We start from the raw sequence: 22,762 nt of genomic DNA on the forward strand, positions 1-22,762 counted from the left end.
TGAGTGAAATCTTTTTGACTTCTCTAGGCTAGTTTCTCTCCTCTCATTATGCTAAAAGTGATTTTGAACATCAGTTGCTCAGCGAAGCAGTTCATAATGAACAGAGTCAGTATAAAAAATTGAAGTCAGAAATAGAAACGGGATAAACCCATAAAGCCCAATTTTAGATGCCCGCTATTTGAACGTCGTTCCTATAAGTCTTAGTTACCATCTCTAATGCTTATTGGTATTGATAGCAGCCCCTGTAGCCTCTCTCTAGGAAACAGAAGTATGTTCAACTACGAAATGCCATCAAAATAAATCGGACTTAAAAATGTTTTCGTACAAAAACCCTTTTCAATATCTTCTATTCTTTCAATCCCAATCAGGATTATTGGAATCAACGGCGGCTATTTTCCGGCAATCTGCCGGGTATGTTTAATTTTGTTGTTTCTGTGCGAGATAAGTTTTTTGTTCATGCACTGCGTTTAGTGAATTTTTTTTGATCGAAGCTGCATCATTATTTAAGCATCTGGAATTGATTATTCCATGTCTCTGAGAACCAAATTAGTGTTTCAAGGGCAAAATTGCCTCATATTTCTCAATTTTCAAAAAATAAATTTTGGCTTAGTTTTTGGATCTTTCATTTTTGTTTCAGTTTTTGGATCTTTGAGCGAACTATTTATGTAATGAGTGCAAATGGCAACTTCCTTAAGAATTAATGCACTGATAGCGTCTGTTTATGACTTGAAACGTTATTGCTTTGATAAAATATTACGAATCCTAATGAAATTTTGAAGATTTCTCCATTTTTTTTGTATTTTGTACTCTACGAAAAAGTATTTTTATATTTTTATACTCTAAAGGTTTGGTTGACTAGAATAAGGCTGTCTGTCTCTGCACCGCCAGGGAATTAAGTTTCGTGCTATTGATTATTCAATTGTGTGTTGATGTTAGGTGTTTGAATTTCATTGCTTATTTCTTGAATGATTGCGTTTTTAACATTATTTTGAACTTATCTTGACTAAATGTTTCTGTAGTTCGATTCCTCGAATTATGTGTTCACTCGTTAAATTTAAATGGAGGATGGCTATGTTAATTTACTGACCCTCCAACGCTAAACAACACATGGTAATTTTTTTCGAATTCTATTTTAATTTGTATTTGAATGATGACATAAAAATGTGAAGATGGCTACTTCTTCTGTTAGGATTTTACTATGCGTCCATAACCTCCACATTCTACCATTTGAGAGCTCTTGTTTCTCGCAAATATCTATTCTGAGCTCTGCCCTAACCCATATTGGTTTGTTTTGCATTTATGAGTCAATGAAAAACAATTAATGATTTCAGCCGTCTTCAGCAGATTGTTTTTAATAGCCGCACAGCGATAGCTGGGGCGATTATTGGCCTTCTCTTGGTTTTTTACAATTCAAAAAATTTGAATTGTATTGGGGCGCTGTCTGTTTTTTTAAGATCTGTTCACACATTTTCATGATTTTTGAAGTCAAATTGGAGTATTGATTTTGGTCACGCCGAAACAGGAAGTGGAGCGAAAAAGCGAGTGGTTTTGCGGCGTGAAATTTTTTCGCTCTAAATTTAAAGTAGAGTGAGAAAACGGTGTTTTGAACAAAAATTCGCTTTCTAGCTAGTGGTTTTTTGTTCACATGCGGCAATTTCAATATGATTTTTACAGTTTTTTCGATTTTTTGGATCGGATTTTTTTTTCTAAATGGTTTTCCCAAACCATTCATCCGTTCTTGGTCTAGTTTTCTGTCAGTCAATGAAAATTGTTTGATTTGTACGTCAGGACTTGTCCTGCTATGTTTTTACAATTCAAAGAATTTGAATTGTATTGGGGCGCTGTCTTTTTTTTTAAGATCTGTTCACACATTTTCATGATTTTTGAAGTCAAATTGGAGTAGTGATTTTGGTCACGCCGAAACAGGAAATGGAGCGAAAAAGCGAGTGGTTTTGCGGCGTGAATTTTTTTCGCTCTAATTTTAAAGTAGAGTGAGAAAACGGTGTTTGAACAAAAATTCGGTTTCTCGGTAGTGGTTTTTTGTTCACATGCGGCAATTTCACTCTGATTTTTACTGTTTTTTTCGATTTTTTGGATCGGATTGTTTTCTAAATGGTTTTCCCAATCCATTCACAGCTCATTCAAGGCCTAGTTTTTTGTTTGAATTAAATTTTCATTTCTCGCTAGTGGTTTTTTGTTCACATGCGGCGTTTTGACATTGATTTTCTGTTTATTTCTTAATTTTTTGTTCTGATTTTTTTTAAATGGTTTTCTCAATTCACTCATAGTCCATTCTAGGTCTAGTTTTTCTGTTTAGTCAATGAAAATTCTTTGAATTGTACGTCAGGACTTGTCCTGCTATGTTTTTTATTTCGTCGTCATGATTTTTGTTACGACCATATGACGTCACAGCCACTTTTTGTTCATTCGTTCATGCAATTTCAACTGAATTGCATGCGTGACGTCATTTTTCGCTCTTAGTGGAGCGAGTTTTTTTGTTAATTCGCGTGATTAAATTTTTGTTCACACTTGACTTACCTCACTCTCAAAAATGACTTCCTCACTTTGAAATTGACTTTTATTTACTTTAATTCAAAGAGATAAGGTCAAATGGGTTTGTGTCACTCTAAATGAAGGTTATTTGAGACCAGCTAATAGAGGCAGCAATAACTTTTACAGATTTTTAATCAAAATATAACAGATCAGCCTTCAATGAAAAGACAAATTTTTTTGGTCTGTCTTTTTTACTGTTTTTTTTAGACTGCCGATCTATGAATCCATTGCGGCTATTTTCTGGCGCTCTGCCAGCTATGTTATTTTAAACGCAGGATACTTCAAAATGCAAAGACTTCATTGAGAGTCAGTGACTAAAAATTAAGCACTCAATTTCCTCCGATTTCCTGAAATGTGAGTCATGAACAAAGTTTAAGGTATTGTATGCTTTTTAATCAGTATAACGCTACCAAGTTTAGCAAAAAGTTCAACTTATTTACAAAGAAACTCATATAATGCACAAAAAAGTTTTACAGAATTGACAATTTTTTTACATCAAATACATCAAGAAAACTTGAAGTCACGCCAAAATAGGTTTCCATAATTAAATAATAATGATAATAATTTTGGTTCCTGTGTAATAGCAGCGGAACAGCATTAGGCCACAGTGTCCTGTTCTCAGCTGCCCTTTTTCTTATTATTCCCGACATTTCAGACTGTTCTATTTATGAGCAGTATTACTCTTTTTTGGTGACTATGGCCACTTTTTTTGCGTCTGAAACTTTCATCTGGTACCATCATTGCAGCCAACATTGGTGATTATTAAATGATGATTCGCCGTTATTCTGAGTACTATAGAACATCTTATTGGTACTTCGGACAAACAAATTAGCTGGCCTGTTGAACATGCATCATCACTTCAAATCCTTAAGATCTTGTGACCTAAAAGTGAAAGAAAATATTTTACCATTCTTTGTACTATTCTAGGTGGATAATATTCCGGAGGATCTTTGTGAATTTGGGTCTCCTGTACATTTTTCGGGGAATATGTCTGTATGTGACTACGCTCCCCAACCCCAGGTGACGCCTAGACAAAAAAAATTTTTTCCGGAGACTTAAGGTTTGGTTTATTTTGTTTTCTTTTATAATTCAGGACAGTTTCCAAGAATGTTATATGCCTTCTGTTTTCCCAATTCTTCTTTTGGGTTGAAGAGTTAAGAATTTTGAATAACGGTTATTCCTTGTCAACCATTAACCGGGGATTATCTGTTTTTGCCCCTCTTATAAGTTTTAGCTATTCATTAGAAGAAATGTTTCTAATAATACATAACTTCGCTGTTTCAAAATGTGTTTTAATTGTTTTTCTCTCCAAATTGCAATTAAAGATCTAGATCCGAGCTGCTTTTTGCCTGATTTGTGAACGGCCTCGCAGTTATTCATGATTGCAGTTATTTATATTTGCAGTGAACGGCCTCGCAGTTAAAAAAGGGTGATCTCGGCTGCAGTAATGGTTTTGTTTTTGAAGGTCCGGCGCTTCGAGTCTTTTGAATTCTTACGGCTGTTTTTTTCTCGTCGTCAAGATTTTTGTTATTAACATATGACGTCACGATCATTTCAAATCTGCTTTTTGTTACACGTTTTTTTTTTTTACCTTACTTTCAAGAACTTTCTTCACATGTTTCTCTATGTTAATTCAAGAAGAAAAGTTCAGCTGAGTGTGTCACTCTGAATGAAGGTTATTGGAGAGCAGCCAGTAGGGGCAGCATATAGTTAAGTTCTTAATCAGATTCTTAATCAAAATATAACATTTTAGCTCTAAATTTTAAAAGGAGACATTTCACCTCTACAGAGCTGTTGAGGCTTTTTGGGTTTTTAGGTGCTGTTTTTAGGTTAGACCTGTTTGTTGTTCAGTTTGATGTCTTATCACATAGTATGAATAATGGCAGTTCATACCGGATTTCTAACTGGATATAAGGAAGCCTAGTTTTCAGTTGACTGTTTTTTTGTTTTTATTTATATTATGTAATTTTTATTATTTTCTATATATACTCATAATTTTGGGGGGTTCTTCTTGTTTTATCATTGCGTCTTTGCATTTACTTTTGTTAATTACAGGTCTCATTGTGATTTTAATAAGGTAAAAAACCTTTTTAATGTATACAGTTTATTGTTAATATAATTACGACTTTTGGCAATGTATTTCAAAAAGTTTTTATTTCTAATAGCCGCCGTCAGCCTCTCAAAGGGTTATTATTTTTTTAAATTCGCTTTACCTTTTGATCACGTTTTTCGTTTTACAGAAGTCACGATTGTCACGTTTGACTTCTGACTTACCTCACTCACTGTTTCAACTGCATGGATTTTAAATTCTTTTACGCATTGAATTACGCAATGTAGTGAATACGGTCAATGTCAAACGAGCAAAATCAAAAGAAACGGGATAAAACGATAAAGTGGGGTCTTTAAGTCATAGTGCATTAGGTTATCAAAGTTCAATAGAGCGATTGCTAGCTGATATTAGTATTAAGCTTAATACACTTCAGTTTAGAAGCTGAAGTAAGTATAGGTTTAGAATCTAACTGAAACTGCGCATTGGATTAGAACAATTTTTGAAACTTAGGAAAAAAATTTGTCGTAATCTCAAACGAAATTTGATCTTTTAAATTTTGTCTGTTTGCCGCTGATAGTTCTTATGCTTAGACCCCATTTGTTTCCTCACCGTTTTTCCTTTTTTTAATTAATTACTACGGCTGTTGGTATGTTTTTCACTCTGTCACCTAGTGTAATTAATAAAGGAATTAATGTGCTTTTTCAGTCAAATAGTATCGTGTTTAAGGGTTTTAGTATGTAGCAAGCTGTTTTCATTACTTTTCGTCAAAAAATGGGAAAGGAATTTCGTTTGTTTTTCTGATGTTTTTGTCTTTTCAGTCATTTGCTTTGTTGACCATCAAAGGCTAGTTTTTGAAAAATGGTTTTTTGTCACGTATTCAAGTTATTTAATTTTTGGATTGCAGTTGGGGACTTGTCCTGCCTTGTTTTTTTTTAATTCGTGAATTTGAATTGTATTGGGTTGCTGTATTTTTTCAAGATATGTTCACTCATTGCCATGATTTGTGAACTCAAATTCAAGTGCTGATTTTGATCAAACTGAACCTAGAAAGTGGAATGAAAAAGTGAGTGGATTTGTGGCGTAAAATTTTTCACTCTAGTTTTCACTCACCTTCATGCTTTTGATTTTTTTTCACATGCGGCAATGACTTTGATTTATAGTTGTTTTTTTAATGATCGAATTTTTTCTAAATGATTTTTCCAATCCATTTGTATTCAATTACAGCTCTGTTTTGTTTAGTCGGTGAGAATTCTTTCAATTGTCGTCCAGGACTTGTCCCGCCATGTTTTTCTAAATCGTAGTCGTTATTTTGGTAAAGAGCATTCGATTACGCACCAAGTAGTCAAATGCGACTTCTCTAGGCAACGTTAACCACTCTGCCGTTGAATTTGATTGCCTGACGTTCCTTGTTACTGCTTTTGTGTATGTTTTTGGTCAATGGTTTGATAAATTTTTGATCATACATGAATGACCCACACTGTATTCACTTATTAAATCTTAATTCGGAATGTAAACTCTGAATCGAATAAACGTAGCGCAAGCTTGATGATTATATATGACTATCTTACTTGAAAGACATCATTCCTTGAATATAAATTTGAAAATCGGGATAAATTGAAGCCAGAGTAATATTTTCAGCAGCAGCAGTTTTCTTTTGTCTGGGTGATTTTGTTAACTAAGGGGTGTCAGCGGTCCATTTCGGGGCTATTGTCTGGCAAAATGTCGGCTATGTTTTAACTAGTTTAAAATACCAGTTCTAATGCTTATTGAAATTATACGAATTCATCGGCACATTAAGAAGCAGGAAGGACCAAATACAATCAGAGTAACGCTTCTTTTTGATATTTTTGCTAAGAGAACATTGTTTTTCATTTTTTTTTTCATTTTTTTTTGTTGATTTAAATGCCTAAGGGGACCAAGAGAATCAAGAGAAGGTATGTTGTTTTCTAGTGCTCTTACTGTAAATGATATCAGTTACATTGCTGAAAGGTATCTATGAACTATATTTTTGCGTTTGAAGTTACTTATTTTGTCCATGCTACAATCTGCAAGAAGTTACTTTAAGGATTTGGTCATTTGTGCTTGAAGGTATGCTAGTGGTAGCAGTAAAAAAGACGGGCGAGCGGACAATGCAAAGAGCGTGAGCTCTAAGAGATCCAAAACCTCCAATATAGAAAATAGCCTGCAGACAATGGTGAACATCGAAGCTGGCGCTTCTCCTAGAAAGCGACCTAGAATGGGATCAGCAACCTCAATCGAACCAACGCCTATGAAAACGGCAAATGGCGACGGAGATAAAACTCCGACAAAAGATGAAAGGAATGATATCATTGAATCGCCGGATGGAAAAGCATCGCCAGGCGTTTCAGATGATGGCATAGACCCCAATGCCTCACCAGCGGATTCCTCAGCTGACCTGCCTGAATCACCTAGGAGGGAGGAACTCCCGCCCTCTACCTTCTTCTACGACCCAGAACTCGTCATGCATATTTGTGAATGGCCGACCGCCTCCCTAGAAGCCCAAGTGAGTTGAACGGCATTCTATAGTTTCAAAATTTGAAACTAAAATTTTGTTGCATTTTGTGATTCATATCGCTTGTCGACTGAAGCTCGTGCGTGACGTCATTTGCTCGCATTGAAGTGAGTACTTGTCTGTTTTGAGCCTAAATGATTACACTTAAATCCCTTTTGCTTATTTAAACAAGAGCGTACTTAAACACTCTTGGTAAAGGTTCGTGGAAGGCAAGTCCATCGAATTGTTTACGTCTGCGACAATCTCTTTTTAAGACTGCATGTCTACAAATCCAGTCAACAATATTGACTGCTTCTGCCAGTTTCGTCTCTTTCCTTAACTCGAGGAGTTGATCTAGTTGTAATTGATGAAACATGTATTTTGAATGAATCGTAGCTCTAAGATTGAGCAAAGCTGTTTTGTGGTAATCTTGGTTTTTGCAATTCAAAGAATTTGAACTGTATTGGGGCGCTGTCTTTTTACAGCCGGAAGGGGAATCGTCTTGATCTATTTTCAACTCGAAGAGCCCCTGTTGTTTTTTAATAGCCGCACAGCGATAGCTGGGGTTATTATTGGCCTTCTCTTGGTTTTTTACAATTCAAAGAACTTGAATTGTATTGGGGCGCTGTCTTTTTTTGAGATCTGTTCACACATTTTCATGATTTTTGAAGTCAAATTGGAGTAGTGATTTTGGTCACGCCGAAACAGGAAGTGGAGCGAAAAAGCGAGTGGTTTTGCGGCGTGAAATTTTTTCGCTCTAAATTTAAAGTAGAGTAAGAAAACGGTGTTTGATCAAAAATTCGCTTTCTCGCTAGTGGTTTTTTGTTCACATGCGGCAATTTCACTTTGATCTTAACGTTTTTTTTTTCGTTTTGGATCAAATTATTTTCTAAATGGTTTGCCCGATCCAATCGTAATTCATTCTAGGCCTAGTTTTTTGTTTGAACCAAATTTCCATTTCTAGCTAGTGGTTTTTTGTTCACATGCGGCATTTTAACATTGATTTGGTTTTTTTTATTTTTTTATTTGATTTTTTTTAGAAATGGTTTTTCCAATTCACTCATAGTCCGTCCTAGGTCTAGTTGTTTGTTTAGTCAATGAAAATTCTTTGAATTGTACGTCAGGACTTGTCCTGCTATGTTTTATTTCGTCGTCAATATGTTTGTTACGACCATATGACGTCTCAACCACTTCGAATCTGCTTTTTGTTTATTCGTTCATGCAATTTCAACTGAGGTGCGTGCGTGCTTCATTTTTCGCTCTTAGTGGAGCGAGTTTTTTTGTTCATTTGCGCCATTGAATTTTTGGTCACACTTGACTTACTCACTCACGAAAATGACTTCCTTTCTTTGAAATTGACTTTTATTTACTTTAATTCAATGAGATAAAGTCAAATGGGTGTGTGTCACTCGAATTGAAGGTTATTAGAGAGCAGCTAATAGAGGCAGCAATAACATACAGATTCGTAATCAAAATATAACATTTCAGCCTTCGATGAAAAGACTAATTTTTTTGGTCTGTCCTTTTTACTGTTTTTTAGACTGCAGATCTACAAAGCTGTTGCGGCTATTTTCTTGCAATCTGCCAGCTATTTTTGTTTTTTACGACTCGAAGACAGTAGTGTTGGCGGAGCGTTTTTTTATTGGTAATTTTGTTGGAGTGTATTTAAAACCTGAAATGAAAAGCGTGAGAATAATATGCTTAGGTCCAACTGGTGAACAAAATTGTTGTTAAAATTTTTGTTTTTTCCGCATTTTTGAGGCAGCGAGAAAAGTAGGTTGAGAAGGTAAGCGAGCGAGAATTTTCAGTCCAAGTGCGAAGATTTTTCGAAGTATTTTTTAATCCTGGATCTTTGTTACCAAAATGGTTAAACTATGCTGTATCCTAGACCTTTTGACCACTTTGGTTTCCTATTAGGTGTTTTCTGATGCATTTTCTCCTTTATAATTGTTAGCGTATTTTTTTAACAGTGTGCCTATTCTGTTCCTAGAGTGAGAAATCTAGGTGTAAACAATTTTACGAAGTGAGGGAGCGGATTTGTAAGCGAGCAAATTTTCTTGTTTGTGAAGCTTTTTAAAGTTGTTTCTTGTTTTAAGTTTTTGTTTTCCAAAAGTTTTTTGTAGCTGTATGCTGTGCGTAGCTATATTGCGGTGTTCGTGGTTTTTTTTGTTTTGTCTGACGCTATTTTTTCGTTTACATATATATATATATATACAGCAAAGCTGAAAAGTCATATTACCAGAATAACCGAGCAAAAGTTCTTTGGTCATTTAGGTGATCAAATTTTGATCATAATTGACTTACTTCGCTCAATAAAAATACTTTCGCACTTTAAGTCTTAATTTTTTTGAATTAGTTTAGGGTCAAAGAAACTCATATGTGCAGTAAATGTCCCTAATAAAAAGGTTTTTGTGGAATGACTCCTAGCAAGCTTTAGTAATTTATCGATAAATGTTTTCTTAGAGCTTTTTGGGCGGCGGCGATAACTTTTTCAACTTATATTATGTGTCGGTTTCTATCTCTATTTTAAGGCAGGTAATTCTATTTCACAGCTATTCCGATAATCTGCTTTTGTTATAAACTACAGATATAATAACGGCTAAGATGTTTTGATTGGGTTTTGAAGCTTTGTTATTGAGCGAGACTTCTATGCTAATTGAGAGGTTTTTCACCTATTTTACCGGTTTTTTAAGCTATTTTTGGCTAAGTGCAATTGTGTTTATTAATAAATGAATTGAAGCCTACCGCTCATAGATTTTACCAATACAAATTGAGTGACGGTTTATTTCGTTATAAAGCAGTTCTGTTATGTGATGAGATGAAAAATTTGTTAAAATTTTTATTTGCAATTGTTTTTATGAAAATGCAATAGAATTTACCTGATTTCCTTAGGTCAATTCACTTTTAGGTTATTGTTCTTTTATGAATTTTGGTTATTATTTTTTATGAATTAATCTAATTAATATCTGGAAGAGCAGAGAAATGAGTGGTTTTCTCGTTCATACCTTTTCTTGAATAAAGCGAGATATGTTGGTGCAAAAATTTTTTGCGGGTTGAGCAGTTTTTTTTTGTTAAAGAATGTTAAAGTCAACGCCTCTTGCACACACTAAAGTTGTGATTTATTTGCTGTTGAATTAAAAGAGCAGCGAGAAGAGGTGTTTTTATTCATGAGAGAAAACGGGTGTTTTAACCTAGTATGAGAGAACGCTTGAACATTTCAAGCTGTTGCTTTTCTTTTAGAGGCAATTTTAGGTTTTTGTCGTTTTCCATTTTGGTTTCTTTTTTTTGCCGTTTTTCCTTTTTCGAGTTTTCACCATCTATTATAGCCAGCTTATTATAGCGGTTCTATTATAGCGCTACTATTACAGCGCTTCATTTTTTCAATTCAAATAATTTGAATTGTATTGATGCGCTGTCTTTTCTTAAAGATCTGTTCACGCTTTTCTCACCTTTTTCACGTCAGTGAGAAGTCAAATTAGAGTGGTGATTTTGATCACACTAAAATAGTAAAGGGGGTGAAAAATCGAGATGGTTTAAGGCGTGACTTTTTTCAAAGTAAATTTAGAGTGGTGTGAGAAATTGGTGTTTGAACAGTTTTGCGGTTTTTGAAATGGATTCTTTTTTCAGGTGCGTCAATTTGACTTCTGTTTTCAGACTTTCCTCTCCTTGAGTGCTTTTAAGAGGGTACATATGTGTTCTAATTATGCCTATTTGCTTTTGCTTGAATTCATTAAGGGGCAGCTAAAACTGTTTATGACTTTGTCACTATTTGATATAATTTTTTAAAATTATCTGTTGTCTTATCTCTTAGTATCATCAGTGACAATTCTGATTGGTTGCTATTGAGGAATAAAAGAATCTAATTAATGGATCGAGTTAATAGTTAGTGGTTTTTTTTTACTTTGACACTACTTTTTGTCAAAAATTGTGATTGATTTATCGAGTTTTGCAAGTATTTATTGTACTTTTTGATGTCTTATCATTTAATCTGAAATCAGATCTCACTGGTTGCTTAAAAGGCTTCAATTAAAGCAGTTCATTTCAGATCATAGCTTGTTTTTTGTGACTTATACGCTTGTTCGTTTTTTGAAAAAAAAAACACTTTTTTATTTTAGTTTTTTGTGCTTATTGGTGTTTTATCACTTAATCTCAATGACAGGTCTCAACTGCGGTTTTGAGGTATCAAATAATTGATGTAATTGTATTTCTCTGTAGTGGTTGCGTTCTGTGACTCTTATTTTAAGTGTTTTCAAAAAGTTTCAGCGAGTTCTATTGCAATTTTTGGTTATTTGTCTTATTATTTAGTATTATTAGTGAGAGGGCACTGACATTTAATGATCGGTTGCTAACGAGAAATAGAGCAATATAGTTGGCAGTTTGAGTTCATTTTTAGGTTATTATTCTTTTATGAATTTTGGTTAATGTTTTTTTATGAATTAATCAAATTAATATTCCAAAGAGCAGAGAAATTAGTGGTTTTCTCGTTCATACCTTTTTTGAATCAAAGCGAGATAGTTGGTGCAAAAAGTTTTTGCGGGTTGAGCAGTTTTTTTGTAAAGGCTAGGTGTTTTTTCTTTTATTTTTTGTGTTGTCTAATTTGTTATTGTAGACTGAAGTTACAATATTTAGGTTGTTTTTAAGGCTTTTTGAAGCTCTTTAGTAACAACTTGTACGATAATTTCGAGGTTTCTCAACAGTTATGCCTTTTTCTAAAACTATTTTAGTGATTTTGGTATGCTTGTATTATTTTAATACTTTTATTGGCAGCTCATTTGAAGCCTAATTTTTTCTATTACGAATTGAATCGATTGTTTGCTACAAACTAATTTTGTTCTATGAAATGTGAAAAAAAATGAAATTTGAAAAAAAAATTGCAGTTGGATTTTTTTATCAAAAGTTTATGAAATCTTTGTGAGCTGACTACGGGTTGTCTAGGATTGCACGAGCAAATTCTATATCTCGATTGCTTAAAACAATTTGTTTTTGTGCTATATGAAATGTAATCGAAATTTACTCATTTTTTAAAATTGTTTTATGGTAATTTTTGATGCATTCTGCCAGAAGATATTAGTTATTTGAAAGGCATCTTTTTCAACAAAGGTGATTGCGAGCTGTTACCGGAATTTTTTAGTTTGTCGTCCCGATTTATTAATAAACAAGAATGTTAAAGTCAACGCCTCTTGCACAAACTAAAGTTGATTTATTTGCTGTTGAATTAAAAGAGCAGAGAGAAGAGGTGTTTTTGTTCATGACAGAAAACAGGTGCTTTAAACTAGTATGGGAGAACGCTTGAACATTTTAAGCTGTTGCTTTTCTTTTCGAGGCAATTTTAGGTTTTTCTCGTTTTCCATTTTAGTCCCCTTTTTGCCGTTTCTCGTTTTTAGGGTTTTCACCATCTATTATGGCCAGCTTATTATAGCGCTACTTTTACAGCGCTTCTATTTTTACAATTCAAAGAATTTGAATTGTATTGATGCGCTGTCTATTTTTTAAAGATCTGTTCACGCTTTTCTGGCCTTTTTCACGTCAGTGAGAAATCAAATTAGAGTGGTGATTTTGATCACACTAAAATAGTAAAGGGTTTGAAAAATCGAGATGGTTTAAGGCGTGACTTTTTTCAAAATAAATTTAGAGTGGTGTGAGAAATTGGTGTTTGAACAATTTTGCGGTTTTTGAGATGGATTTTTGTTCAGGTGCGTCAATTTGACTCCTGTTTTCAGACTTTCTTCTCCTTGAGTGCTTTTAAGACGGTACATATGTGTTCAAATTCTGCCTATTTGCCTTTGCTTGAATTCATTAAGGGGCAGCTAAAATTATTTATGACTTTGTCACTTTTTGATATAGTTTTTTTAAATTATCTGTTGTCTTATCTCTTAGTATCATCAGTGACAATTTTCGAGTTCTGCTAGTATTTATTGTACTTTTTGATGTCTTATCATTGAATCTGAAATCAGGTCTCACTGGTTGCTTAAAAGGCTTCAATTAAAGCAGCTCATTTCAGCTCATAGCTTTTGTTTTTTTTGACTTCTACGCTTGTTCGTTTTTTGAAAAAAAACACTTTTTTATAGTTTTTTATGCTTATTGGTGTTTTATCACTTAATCTCAATGGTAACAGGTCTCAACTGCGGTTTTGAGGTATCAAATAATTGATGTAATTGTATTTCTCAATAGTGGTTGCGTTCTGTGACTTTTATACTAAGTGTTTTCAACAAGTTTCAGCGAGTTCTATTGCGATTTTTGGTTATTTTTGTCTAAGTATTTGATATTTATAGTGAGAGGGCTCATCGACATTGAATGACCGGTTGCTAACGAGAAATAGAAAAATATAGTTGGCAGTTTTAATTCATAGCAGTGGATTTTTGATGTTGATCGCGTCTTTTCATAAAAAATGAAATAAGTTGAAAACTTGCTTTACCTTAGTTCACAGCTTGTTCAACATTTTACGTGAAATCTTTTTGACTTCTCTAGGCTAGTTTCACTCTTATCTCACTCTTCTCTCATTTCACTCTCTCAAAAGTGTTTCTAGACAGCGATTGCTCAGCAAAGCAATTCAAAATGAACAGAGTCAGTATCGGAAAACGAAATAAGATTTAAGCCAATTCTAGATGCCCGTTATTCGAACTTTGTCCTTAGTTACCATTTCTAGTGCTTATTGGTACTGGTACCTTCCCCTGTGTCGTCTCTCTACAAAACAGGAGTATGTTCAGCTCCAAAATGACATCAAAATTGCACTTTAAAGTTTTTTGTGTACAAAAATCAATTTTTTCATTAATTTTTTTTCTTTCAATCCCAATCTTGGTTATGGGGATCAACGGCGGCTATTTTCCGGCATTCTTTCGAGTATGTTTTTTTTGAACTTTCGCTTTCTTTAGTAGCTATTTCAAGTTTTGGGAATCAATGGCGGCTATTTTCCGACAATCTGTCGTTTATGTTCATTTATGTTAGAATTTGTTATTTTTGTCTGGCCAACATTTTTTCGTCAATGTTTAAATGTTATTTTACCCCGCAGTGATATAAATAAACGATTGCGTATGCTTTTTAACTCTACAGAATGTGAGTTGGTTTTTCAAGTCTTTACCGACTCTGGCGCGAGTTTTCGCAAAGAATTCATTATAATTTTGATTATTTGACAATTTTTCAATTTCTTTTCCCGAAAGTAGCTTTATGGTCTCTGAGGATGTATTGTAATTAGGGTTTATATATCATGTTGCTATTTGTTTGATGATATTGACATCATTTTGCCGTCATTACCCCCCCCCCCCCTCTCTCTCTCTCTATAACTAGCTAGTTTTAAGGTGTTTTGCGTGATTCCGTAAGTTACCTCAATCAACAAATGAATTCTGCTCTTTGAAAGTTAAATTTAATATAATTTAGTTGCGATCAGAGGAACTCGATGAATTTAATTGACTTTAGTTGAAGTCGAAAGAACTTTCGTTTAATTAAATTCCATAATAAAATAAATTTTGCAGACTGAAATTAAGGAAGCCATAAAATTTTGTGGGTTGAAATTTTTCGACTGCTTTACTCTTTCTTAGGTGCCCCTGAAACTTTTAATGCTTGCGTTTTTTGTTAATAGGAAGATGTTTAACATGCCAAAAACGGTTTTCAAGACAGAAACCTGAAGAATATTAGCAAGGTTTCGACAATTTTTGCTTAAGTTTACTTTTTTAATAGTCGCGAAGCGATGGCGGCTATTATTGTGGACATCGTATTGTTTTAATTCATCGTCTCCATCAATGATTCATACGACCTGACTTCTTGGAATTGACTTTTTCAATGACTTGAACAACATTTTACGTGAAATCTTTTTGACTTCTCTAGGCTAGTTTCACTCTTATCTCACTCTTCTCTCATTTCACTCTCTCAAAAGTGTTTCTAGACAGCGATTGCTCAGCAAAGCAATTCAAAATGAACAGAGTCAGTATCGAAAAACGAAATAAGATTTAAGCCAATTTTAGATGCCCGTTATTCGAACTTTGTCCTTAGTTACCATTTCTAGTGCTTATTGGTACTGGTACCTTCCCCTGTGTCGTCTCTCTACAAAACAAGTATTTTCAGCTCCAAATTGACATCAAAATTGCACTTTAGAGTTTTTTGTGTACAAAAATCAATTTTTTCATTAATTTTTTTTCTTTCAATCCCATTCTTGGTTATGGGGATCAATGGCGGCTATTTTCCGGCAATCTTTCGGGTATGTTTTGTTTTTTTTTTGAATTTTCGCTTTCTTTAGTAGCTATTTCAAGTTTTGGGAATCAATGGCGGCTATTTTCCGGCAATCTGTCGTTTATGTTCATTTATGTTAGAATTTGTTATTTTTGTCTGGCCAACATTTTTTCGTCAATGTTTAAATGTTATCTTACCCCGCAGTGATATAAATAAACGATTGCATATGCTTTTAAACTCTACAGAATGTGAGTTGGTTTTTCAAGTCTTTACCGACTCTGGCGCAAGTTTTCGCAAAGAATTCGATATAATTTTGATTATTTGACAATTTTTCAATTTCTTTTCCCGAAAGTAGCTTTATGGTCTCTGAGGATGTATTGTAATTAGGGTTTATATATCATGTTGCTATTTGTTTGATGATATTGACATCATTTTGGCGTCATTACCCCTCCCCCCTCTCTCTCTATAACTAGCTAGTTTTAAGGTGATTTGCGTGATTACGTAAGTTACCTCAATCAACAAATGAATTCTGCTCTTTGAGTTAGATTTAATATAATTTAGTTGCGATCAAAGGAACTCGATGAATTCAATTGACTTTAGTTGAAGTCGAAAGAACTCTTTCGTTTAATAAAATTCCATAATAAAATAAATTTTGCAGACTGAAATTAAGGAAGCCATAAAATTTTGTGGGTTGCAATTTTTCGACTGCTTTACTCTTTCTTAGGTGCCCCTGAAACTTTTAATGCTTGCGTTTTTTGTTAATAGGAAGATGTTTAACATGCCAAAAACGGTTTTCAAGACAGAAACCTGAAGAATATTAGCAAGGTTTCGACAATTTTTGCTTAAGTTTACTTTTTTAATAGTCGCGAAGCGATGGCGGCTATTATTGTGGACATCGTATTGTTTTAATTCATCGTCTCCATCAATGATTCTTACGACCTGACTTCTTGGAATTGACTTTTTCAATGACTTCAGTGACTTCTACTGTTTTGCAGTTAAAATTTGTGTGCGTGATGTCATTTCCTCTTTTAGGCCAGTTGCGTGACTTACCTCACTGAGAAAAATGACTTCTGAACTCACTTTTGGAACTTTAAATTTTTTGAACATTTACTAATTAAAGGTCAATATTGTGCATCTAAGTAGTGTCAAACTTATTTGCCCTAATTCCTGAGTAACAGGGTCTTGAGTTTTAATATCGAATATTAATTTTGAAAAAGCTCCATTAGGGCTTTTTCCTGGTAGAGCAAATTTGTCTCATAAAAATGACAGTCCGAATCTAACCCAAAAAGTCCAGTGGTCTATTAAAAAGCTGGTGGTCGATCTGTCAATCTTATTTCTTTAGTTGTTTCAATTCATGGTAGGCTACAAGCGTCTATCGCGGCTATTTTCCGGCAATCTGCCGGCTATGTTTCCTTATAAACCGTATTTGTCATAAAATTGACAGTCCAAATCTAACCCAAAAAGTCTAGTGGTCTATTAAAGGACTGGAAGTCGATCTGTCTATCTTATTTCTTCAGTTATTTCAATTCATGGAAGGCCATAAGCTTCTATCGCGGCTATTTTCCGGCAATCTGCCGGCTATGTTTACTTAAGTTATGTCTTTGACTCTTCCACTTTCATGTCAGTGTACCTGCCGGTTTCTGTTGACCTGCAGCTTAGTTGTTTCGTGTGTTTTATCAGGAAATAATTTGTTATAAGGATATAGATATCGGGAAAATAAATTAAATTAGCAATGATTTTTTGAAAATTTCTCATTTTTGTGTTTTTGAGTTCCGGAGGCCGGTACAGTTGTTGTAGCTTGAACTTGACTGGTTGCGTAGATTATCGTAGCTGAATAGTTTTCAGGACACCGAGACTTTTTGGTAAGTTTCAAAGATGGTCTAGTTTACAAGTTTTTTTCTGTTTTGCCTCTCTTTGTCTCTTAGCGACTGGTCTAATTATCCCTCATTGACAGATTCAATGGCGTCATTTTCTGACGGTGAAAAATAAATTGTTTTTTTTTAATAGACGCGAAGTGATAGCGGACGCTATTATTGGCCTTTTTTTTCGTTTCGTCAAGATTTTTGTTACGACCATATGACAATCACTTCAAATCCGCTTTTTCTTCATTTGTTCATGCAATTTCAACTGAATTGCGTGTGTTACGTCATTTTGCACTCTTATTAGAGAGAGTTTTTTGTTCATTTAGGTGATTAAGTTTTTGCTCACGCGTGACTTACATCGCTCTCAAAAATCGGCTTCCTCACTCTGAAATTGACTTTTCTGTACTGCAGTTCAAAGAGATAAGGTCAAGTGAGTGCGTGTCACTCTAATTGAAGGGAATTTGAGGGCAGCTAATGGAAGCAGCAATAAGCTAAACAGATTCCTAATGAAAATGTAAAATTTCAGCGTAAAAGAAAAAGTTTCTTTTTTGGTATTTTTTTTACTATCTCTTAGACTGATCTACGAAACTGTTGCGGTTATTTTCTGGCAATCTGAACCCTAATAAAATGTAACATTTATGCTATTATTCTTTTTGAAGTTGCTTTTACTGTGCTGTCTCATAGACTGATTAGTGACAGGTCTAATTGGCCCAATTTGTTATCAAGACTGATTTCGCCCGTTTCGCTCATTGTTCTCTTTCGCTTAGTCCCATTGGAGACAGATCTCATCGACATTCTAATCAAACAAAATTGAGTTCTCCTTAGTTGCAGCTGGTGGTTAATAGTTTTATTTACTTGGTGACCATTTGTTTTCAAAACCAAAAGGATTTTTGTGTTTCGGTAATTAATAGCCGCCCTCATCTTCTCAGCCGGCTATTATAGCGCTCCTATTTTTTACAATCCAAGAATTGGATTGTATTGGTGCTCTGTCTTTTTTTTTAATAGCCGCCCTCATCTTCTCAGCCGGCTATTATAGCGCTCCTATTTTTTTTACAATTCAAAGAATTTGAATTGTATTGGGGCGCTGTCTTTTTTTTAAGGTCTGTTCACACATTTTCATGATTTTTGAAGTCAAATTGGAGTAGTGATTTTGGTCACGCCGAAACAGGTAATGGAGCGAAAAAGCGAGTGGTTTTGCGGCGTGAAATTTTTTTGCTCTAATTTTAAAGTAGAGTGAGAATACGGTGTTTGAACAAAAATTCGCTTTATCGGTAGTGGTTTTTTGTTCACATGCGGCAATTTCACTTTGATTTTTACTGTTTTTTCGATTTTTTGGATCGGATTTTTTTCTAAAAGGTTTTTCCAAACCATTCATAGTCCGTTATAGGTCTAGTTTTCTGTTTAGTCAATGAAAATTCTTTGAATTGTACGTCAGGACTTGTCCTGCTATGTTTTTTACTTCGTCGAATAAAAAAATGTTTCGCTTTACCTCATTTTGCCGCTTTTTCAACATTTTGCGTGAAATCTTTTTGACTTCTCTAGGCTAGTTTCTCTCTTCTCTCATTCTGCTAAAAGTGATTTTGAACAGCAGTTGCTCAGCAAAGCAATTCAAAATGAACAGAGTCAGTATAAAAAATTGAAATCAGAAGTAGAAACGGGATAAACCCATAAAGCCCAATTTTAGATGCCCGCTATTTGAACGTCGTTCCTATAAGTCTTAGTTACAATCTCTAATGCTTATTGGTATTGATAGCAGCCCCTGTAGCCTCTCTCTAAAAAACAGAAGTACGTTATGTTCAACTACGAAATGCCATCAAAATAAATCGGACTTAAAAAATGTTTTTGTGCAAAAATCTTTTTTTTTCAATATCTTCTGTTATTTCAATCCCAATCATGCTTATTGGAATCAACGGCGGCTATTTTCCGGCAATCTGCCGGGTATGTTTATTTTTGTAAGATGTTTTCACACCTGTTATCATGACTTTGAGCTTTCAAAACGGGATAAACAGGTAAAGCTCAGCGGGCGTCAAGTTTCATTAGGGGCCCGCGTTTAGTAGTCCCTCAAGTAATCAGATTGGTGAAGCTACTGGGAAGGCCGTAGTTCAAGGTTAAAAGGTCATTTTTGGGAGTTTTTGAGCCTAAAGTAATGAAATTTTTAGCACTTTTTCGTCATTTTTTGGATTTTTTGTTAGACCAGTCTGAAATTGAGGTTTGTTAAAGTTGATAAAGGTCCTTTGCAAGACTTAATTGCTTTTTATGGCCACTTTAAGCGCTATATCTATTGCTACTCCAAACATAAACACGGTAATTTATATCAATTTTTTCAAATTGTTGGAACATTTTTGCCATTTTTTGAGTTGTTTCAGACTTTGATGTCAAAAAAGCTCCTCCGGGGTTTAATAATAGGTTATTGCATAGTTTCTAGTGGTAATGAAGTGGTTTTAAACATTTTAACTTCATGAATTTTACCATATTTTTTTAATCAAACTTGGTTTTGTTTTCAAATTTTCTTGCTTTTTTCAAACATTTATTGTCATTATTCAAGTTTTCCAGCCCCAGGGGTCAAGAAACCTCATCTAGGGTTTGCTAACAGTTCAGTGAAAATATTTTTTGGCCATGGAATGGTATTAAACATTTTAATATCTTTTACCAATTTTTTGATAAAGTTGCAATTTTTTTCTTTAAATTTTTAAAATTTTATTCAGTGGCCAGGGAGCCTCCTATAGGGTTTGCTAGTATGTTACTACATAGTTTTTAGGGGCAATAAAATAGTTTCCAATTTTTTAATTTTGCAATTCTAGGGAATTTTTTAAATAAAGCTTGCACTTTAAAAATTTTTGATTGTTTTCAAATTTTTCGATTATTTTTTGTCATTTATGAGTTTAACTATCTTTACTGGCCAACGAATATTTTTTAACAAAACTGTAGACGGTTTAGAAAAAAAAAATCCAGAGTCAAAAAATGTTTTGACCTTCTTTTTATAGCCCTATATTTGGAAATTTTCTTTAAATTTTCTCAGTTTCTTGATGCATTTGTCATATTTGTCCAGTTTATCTACTTTTAGTGGCAGATTCATCTCTTTCAAGGTTTTTGCGTGAGTTAATGAGTATTTTGAAATGAGTCATATCTGGCCTTTAAGTTAAAAGTTTCAAGGCTTTTAGCAATGATCGTTTTTTTTTGGTTAGTTTGATTGATTCTTTTAGGTTCTCAACTTTTGAGATTTTGTCTTTTTGGCTGGGATTGTTCAATTGATCTGCTGGTCTGTTTCATTAGGTCTGTCTTTCATTCAATTACTTGGATTGTATTTCAGGACTTGTCCTGCTATGTTTTTTATTTCGTCGAACAAAAAAAATGTTTCGCTTCAGCTCATTTTGCCGCTTTTTCAACATTTTGCGTGAAATCTTTTTGACTTCTTTAGGCTAGTTTCTCTCTTCTCTCATTATGCTAAAAGTGATTTTGAACATCAGTTGCTCACCGAAGCAATTTAAAAATGAACAGAGTCAGTATAAAAAATTGAAGTCAGAAATAGAAACGGGATAAACCCATAAAGCCCAATTTTAGATACCCGCTATTTGAACGTCGTTCCTATAAGTATTAGTTACCTCTCTCTAATGCTTATTGGTATTGATAATAGCCCCTGTAGCCTCTCTCTAAGAAACAGAAGTATGTTCAACTACGAAATGCCATCAAAATAAATCGGACACAAAAAATGTTTCTGTACAAATTTTTTTTCAATATCTTTCAATCCCAATCATGCTTATTGCAATCAACGGCGGCTATTTTCCGGCAATCTGCCGTGTATGTTTTCGGTTTTCATCGTTGTCCTGTTACTTTTTCTCAGTAATTACAGATCTCAGGCTTTACAGATAGGCACCGCTGAATCCTTTTCAACGTTTCAGCTAGTATTTATTGCCATTGACTGAGATCCTTTGCTTTTCAATGAAATTTGGTGAATTTTTTGCCTGCGTTTTTTCGAGTTCTGTATCGTGTTCACTTGGTTATAGTTATAAAAGTTGTTATTTGGTCTTGTTTGAATATTTCAAACCTTACCTGTTGTAGTTAATGACTTTCATGTATCTTATTTTCGAAGACGTAATTGAAATTCTTATCCAAATTTCATGTTCTTTTTATAAAGTTAGTTTATGCTCTGTAAAGTCGCGTATTGCGAGCGTGGCCACTTTTGTTTAAATTTGCAATGGATGATTTAAAAGCCAATAGAGTCATACTACTATTGATGGTTATATAATAAGGAAATTTCAATGGGTAAATCTATATTAGTTACAGACATCACAGCAATTTGTTGGTAAACCGGTTTATTTTTTTTAATCTTCAAAATTGTAAATTTATAGTTATAACCACAAAAAAAAAACGTTTGGTTAAATATTTACATTTTCAAAATCGCCTCGTAAATATATGAATAGGTTGATCTTTATACTTCAGTAGAAAAAACTCCTAAAGCCTCTTACTTGTCTATCTTTTGGAACACGTTTGACCATTTCGCTGCTTTTAATGGTATTTAAAATTTAATGATATTTTGAGACTACCATTCTACGAAGCTATTGCAGCTGTTTTCTGGCAATCTGTCACGTCTGTCTTTTACTTTTTTTCTATATTTTCTATGCTAATAGCTATCTTTTACTTTATAACTTCCAAACGAAGTTTTAGCAACGATTGTAGGCATGTCTCTTTTTGCAAAATTAGATCTGGTTTTCAGTTGCTCTCGGACAAAGAATGTTGGAGTTGGCAAAATTTTTGCTTGCGTGATTTGATTTTTCGAGTGATTTCGCCGCTTAACTTTTGGGTGAGCTAAGTTGCTCCCATTCGCATTTGTAAGCAGCTGAACAATTGGCGACAAGTTTAATTCTTAAAAACTAACAAGGAGGCTCGGTAATGTGCGATTGCACATAAGGTTCCGACCCCGCTCAACTACAATTTTTGGCTGAGCGGGGTCGGAAAAATGATGCATTAGATTGATGAGATATGCCAATATTAAGAAAGCGCATCAAGATGAACAGCAAAATCAAACAACAACAAACATTAATTACATCAAAACTTTGTCCGTTTTAAAAAACAAAACTTAATATCAAAGTCAGAATACTGTCAGATAAAACTGAACTTAAACAAAAATAACTTGTAATTCCCCAGAAAAGATTTGGGAACAATCCATAAAAAAGGCTTGATAACAATTAGACAATAAAGAACAAAAACAGTGAAGTTGAAAAATTTGCTTAGTTTTTTAAAACAGTTAATTTATAAGTAATGAAAACCAAAAGAAATCAACTAAAATATCCCATAGGTTTACGATTACCAATGCTTCTATAGAAGGGAATTAAGAACTTTCGGTATTTATTTTTTATGCGGTTTTAAAAAGAACAGCAAATAGACAACAAACAAAAAATCAATCAAAATAAAACTTTCCAGAAAACGCTTTCGAAGCCGTAAAGCCTTACTTTGGCCCTCAAAGTATGTTCGATTGTACATTCTTCGAACACGATAATGTATTATGTGACCTCTCATTAATGAAACTAGGTAACAAGTAGACAAAAAAGAAAAAAAGGCAAAATTAAGTAAGCTCTTCCAAAGGAAGCTCTTGAGACCTGTAATTATCCAGAATATGTCTTA

General features: G+C 34.0%; 1 protein-coding gene across 1 annotated transcript in view; it reads left to right on the top strand.

Annotated features, from left to right (window-relative positions):
• The window catches only part of LOC142344386 (uncharacterized), a 57,377-nt gene that overhangs the window by 22,712 nt on the left and 11,903 nt on the right, over positions 1-22,762 (top strand). Inside the window, exon 7 of the mRNA XM_075395994.1 lies at positions 6,692-7,127. Within this exon, the coding sequence (XP_075252109.1) occupies positions 6,692-7,127 (436 nt within the window). The remainder of the gene's footprint in view (positions 1-6,691; positions 7,128-22,762) is intronic.

Source organism: Convolutriloba macropyga, chromosome 8 (assembly GCF_964194025.1).
Source record: "Convolutriloba macropyga chromosome 8, txConMacr16.3, whole genome shotgun sequence".
Taxonomy (NCBI): Eukaryota; Metazoa; Xenacoelomorpha; order Acoela; family Convolutidae; genus Convolutriloba; species Convolutriloba macropyga.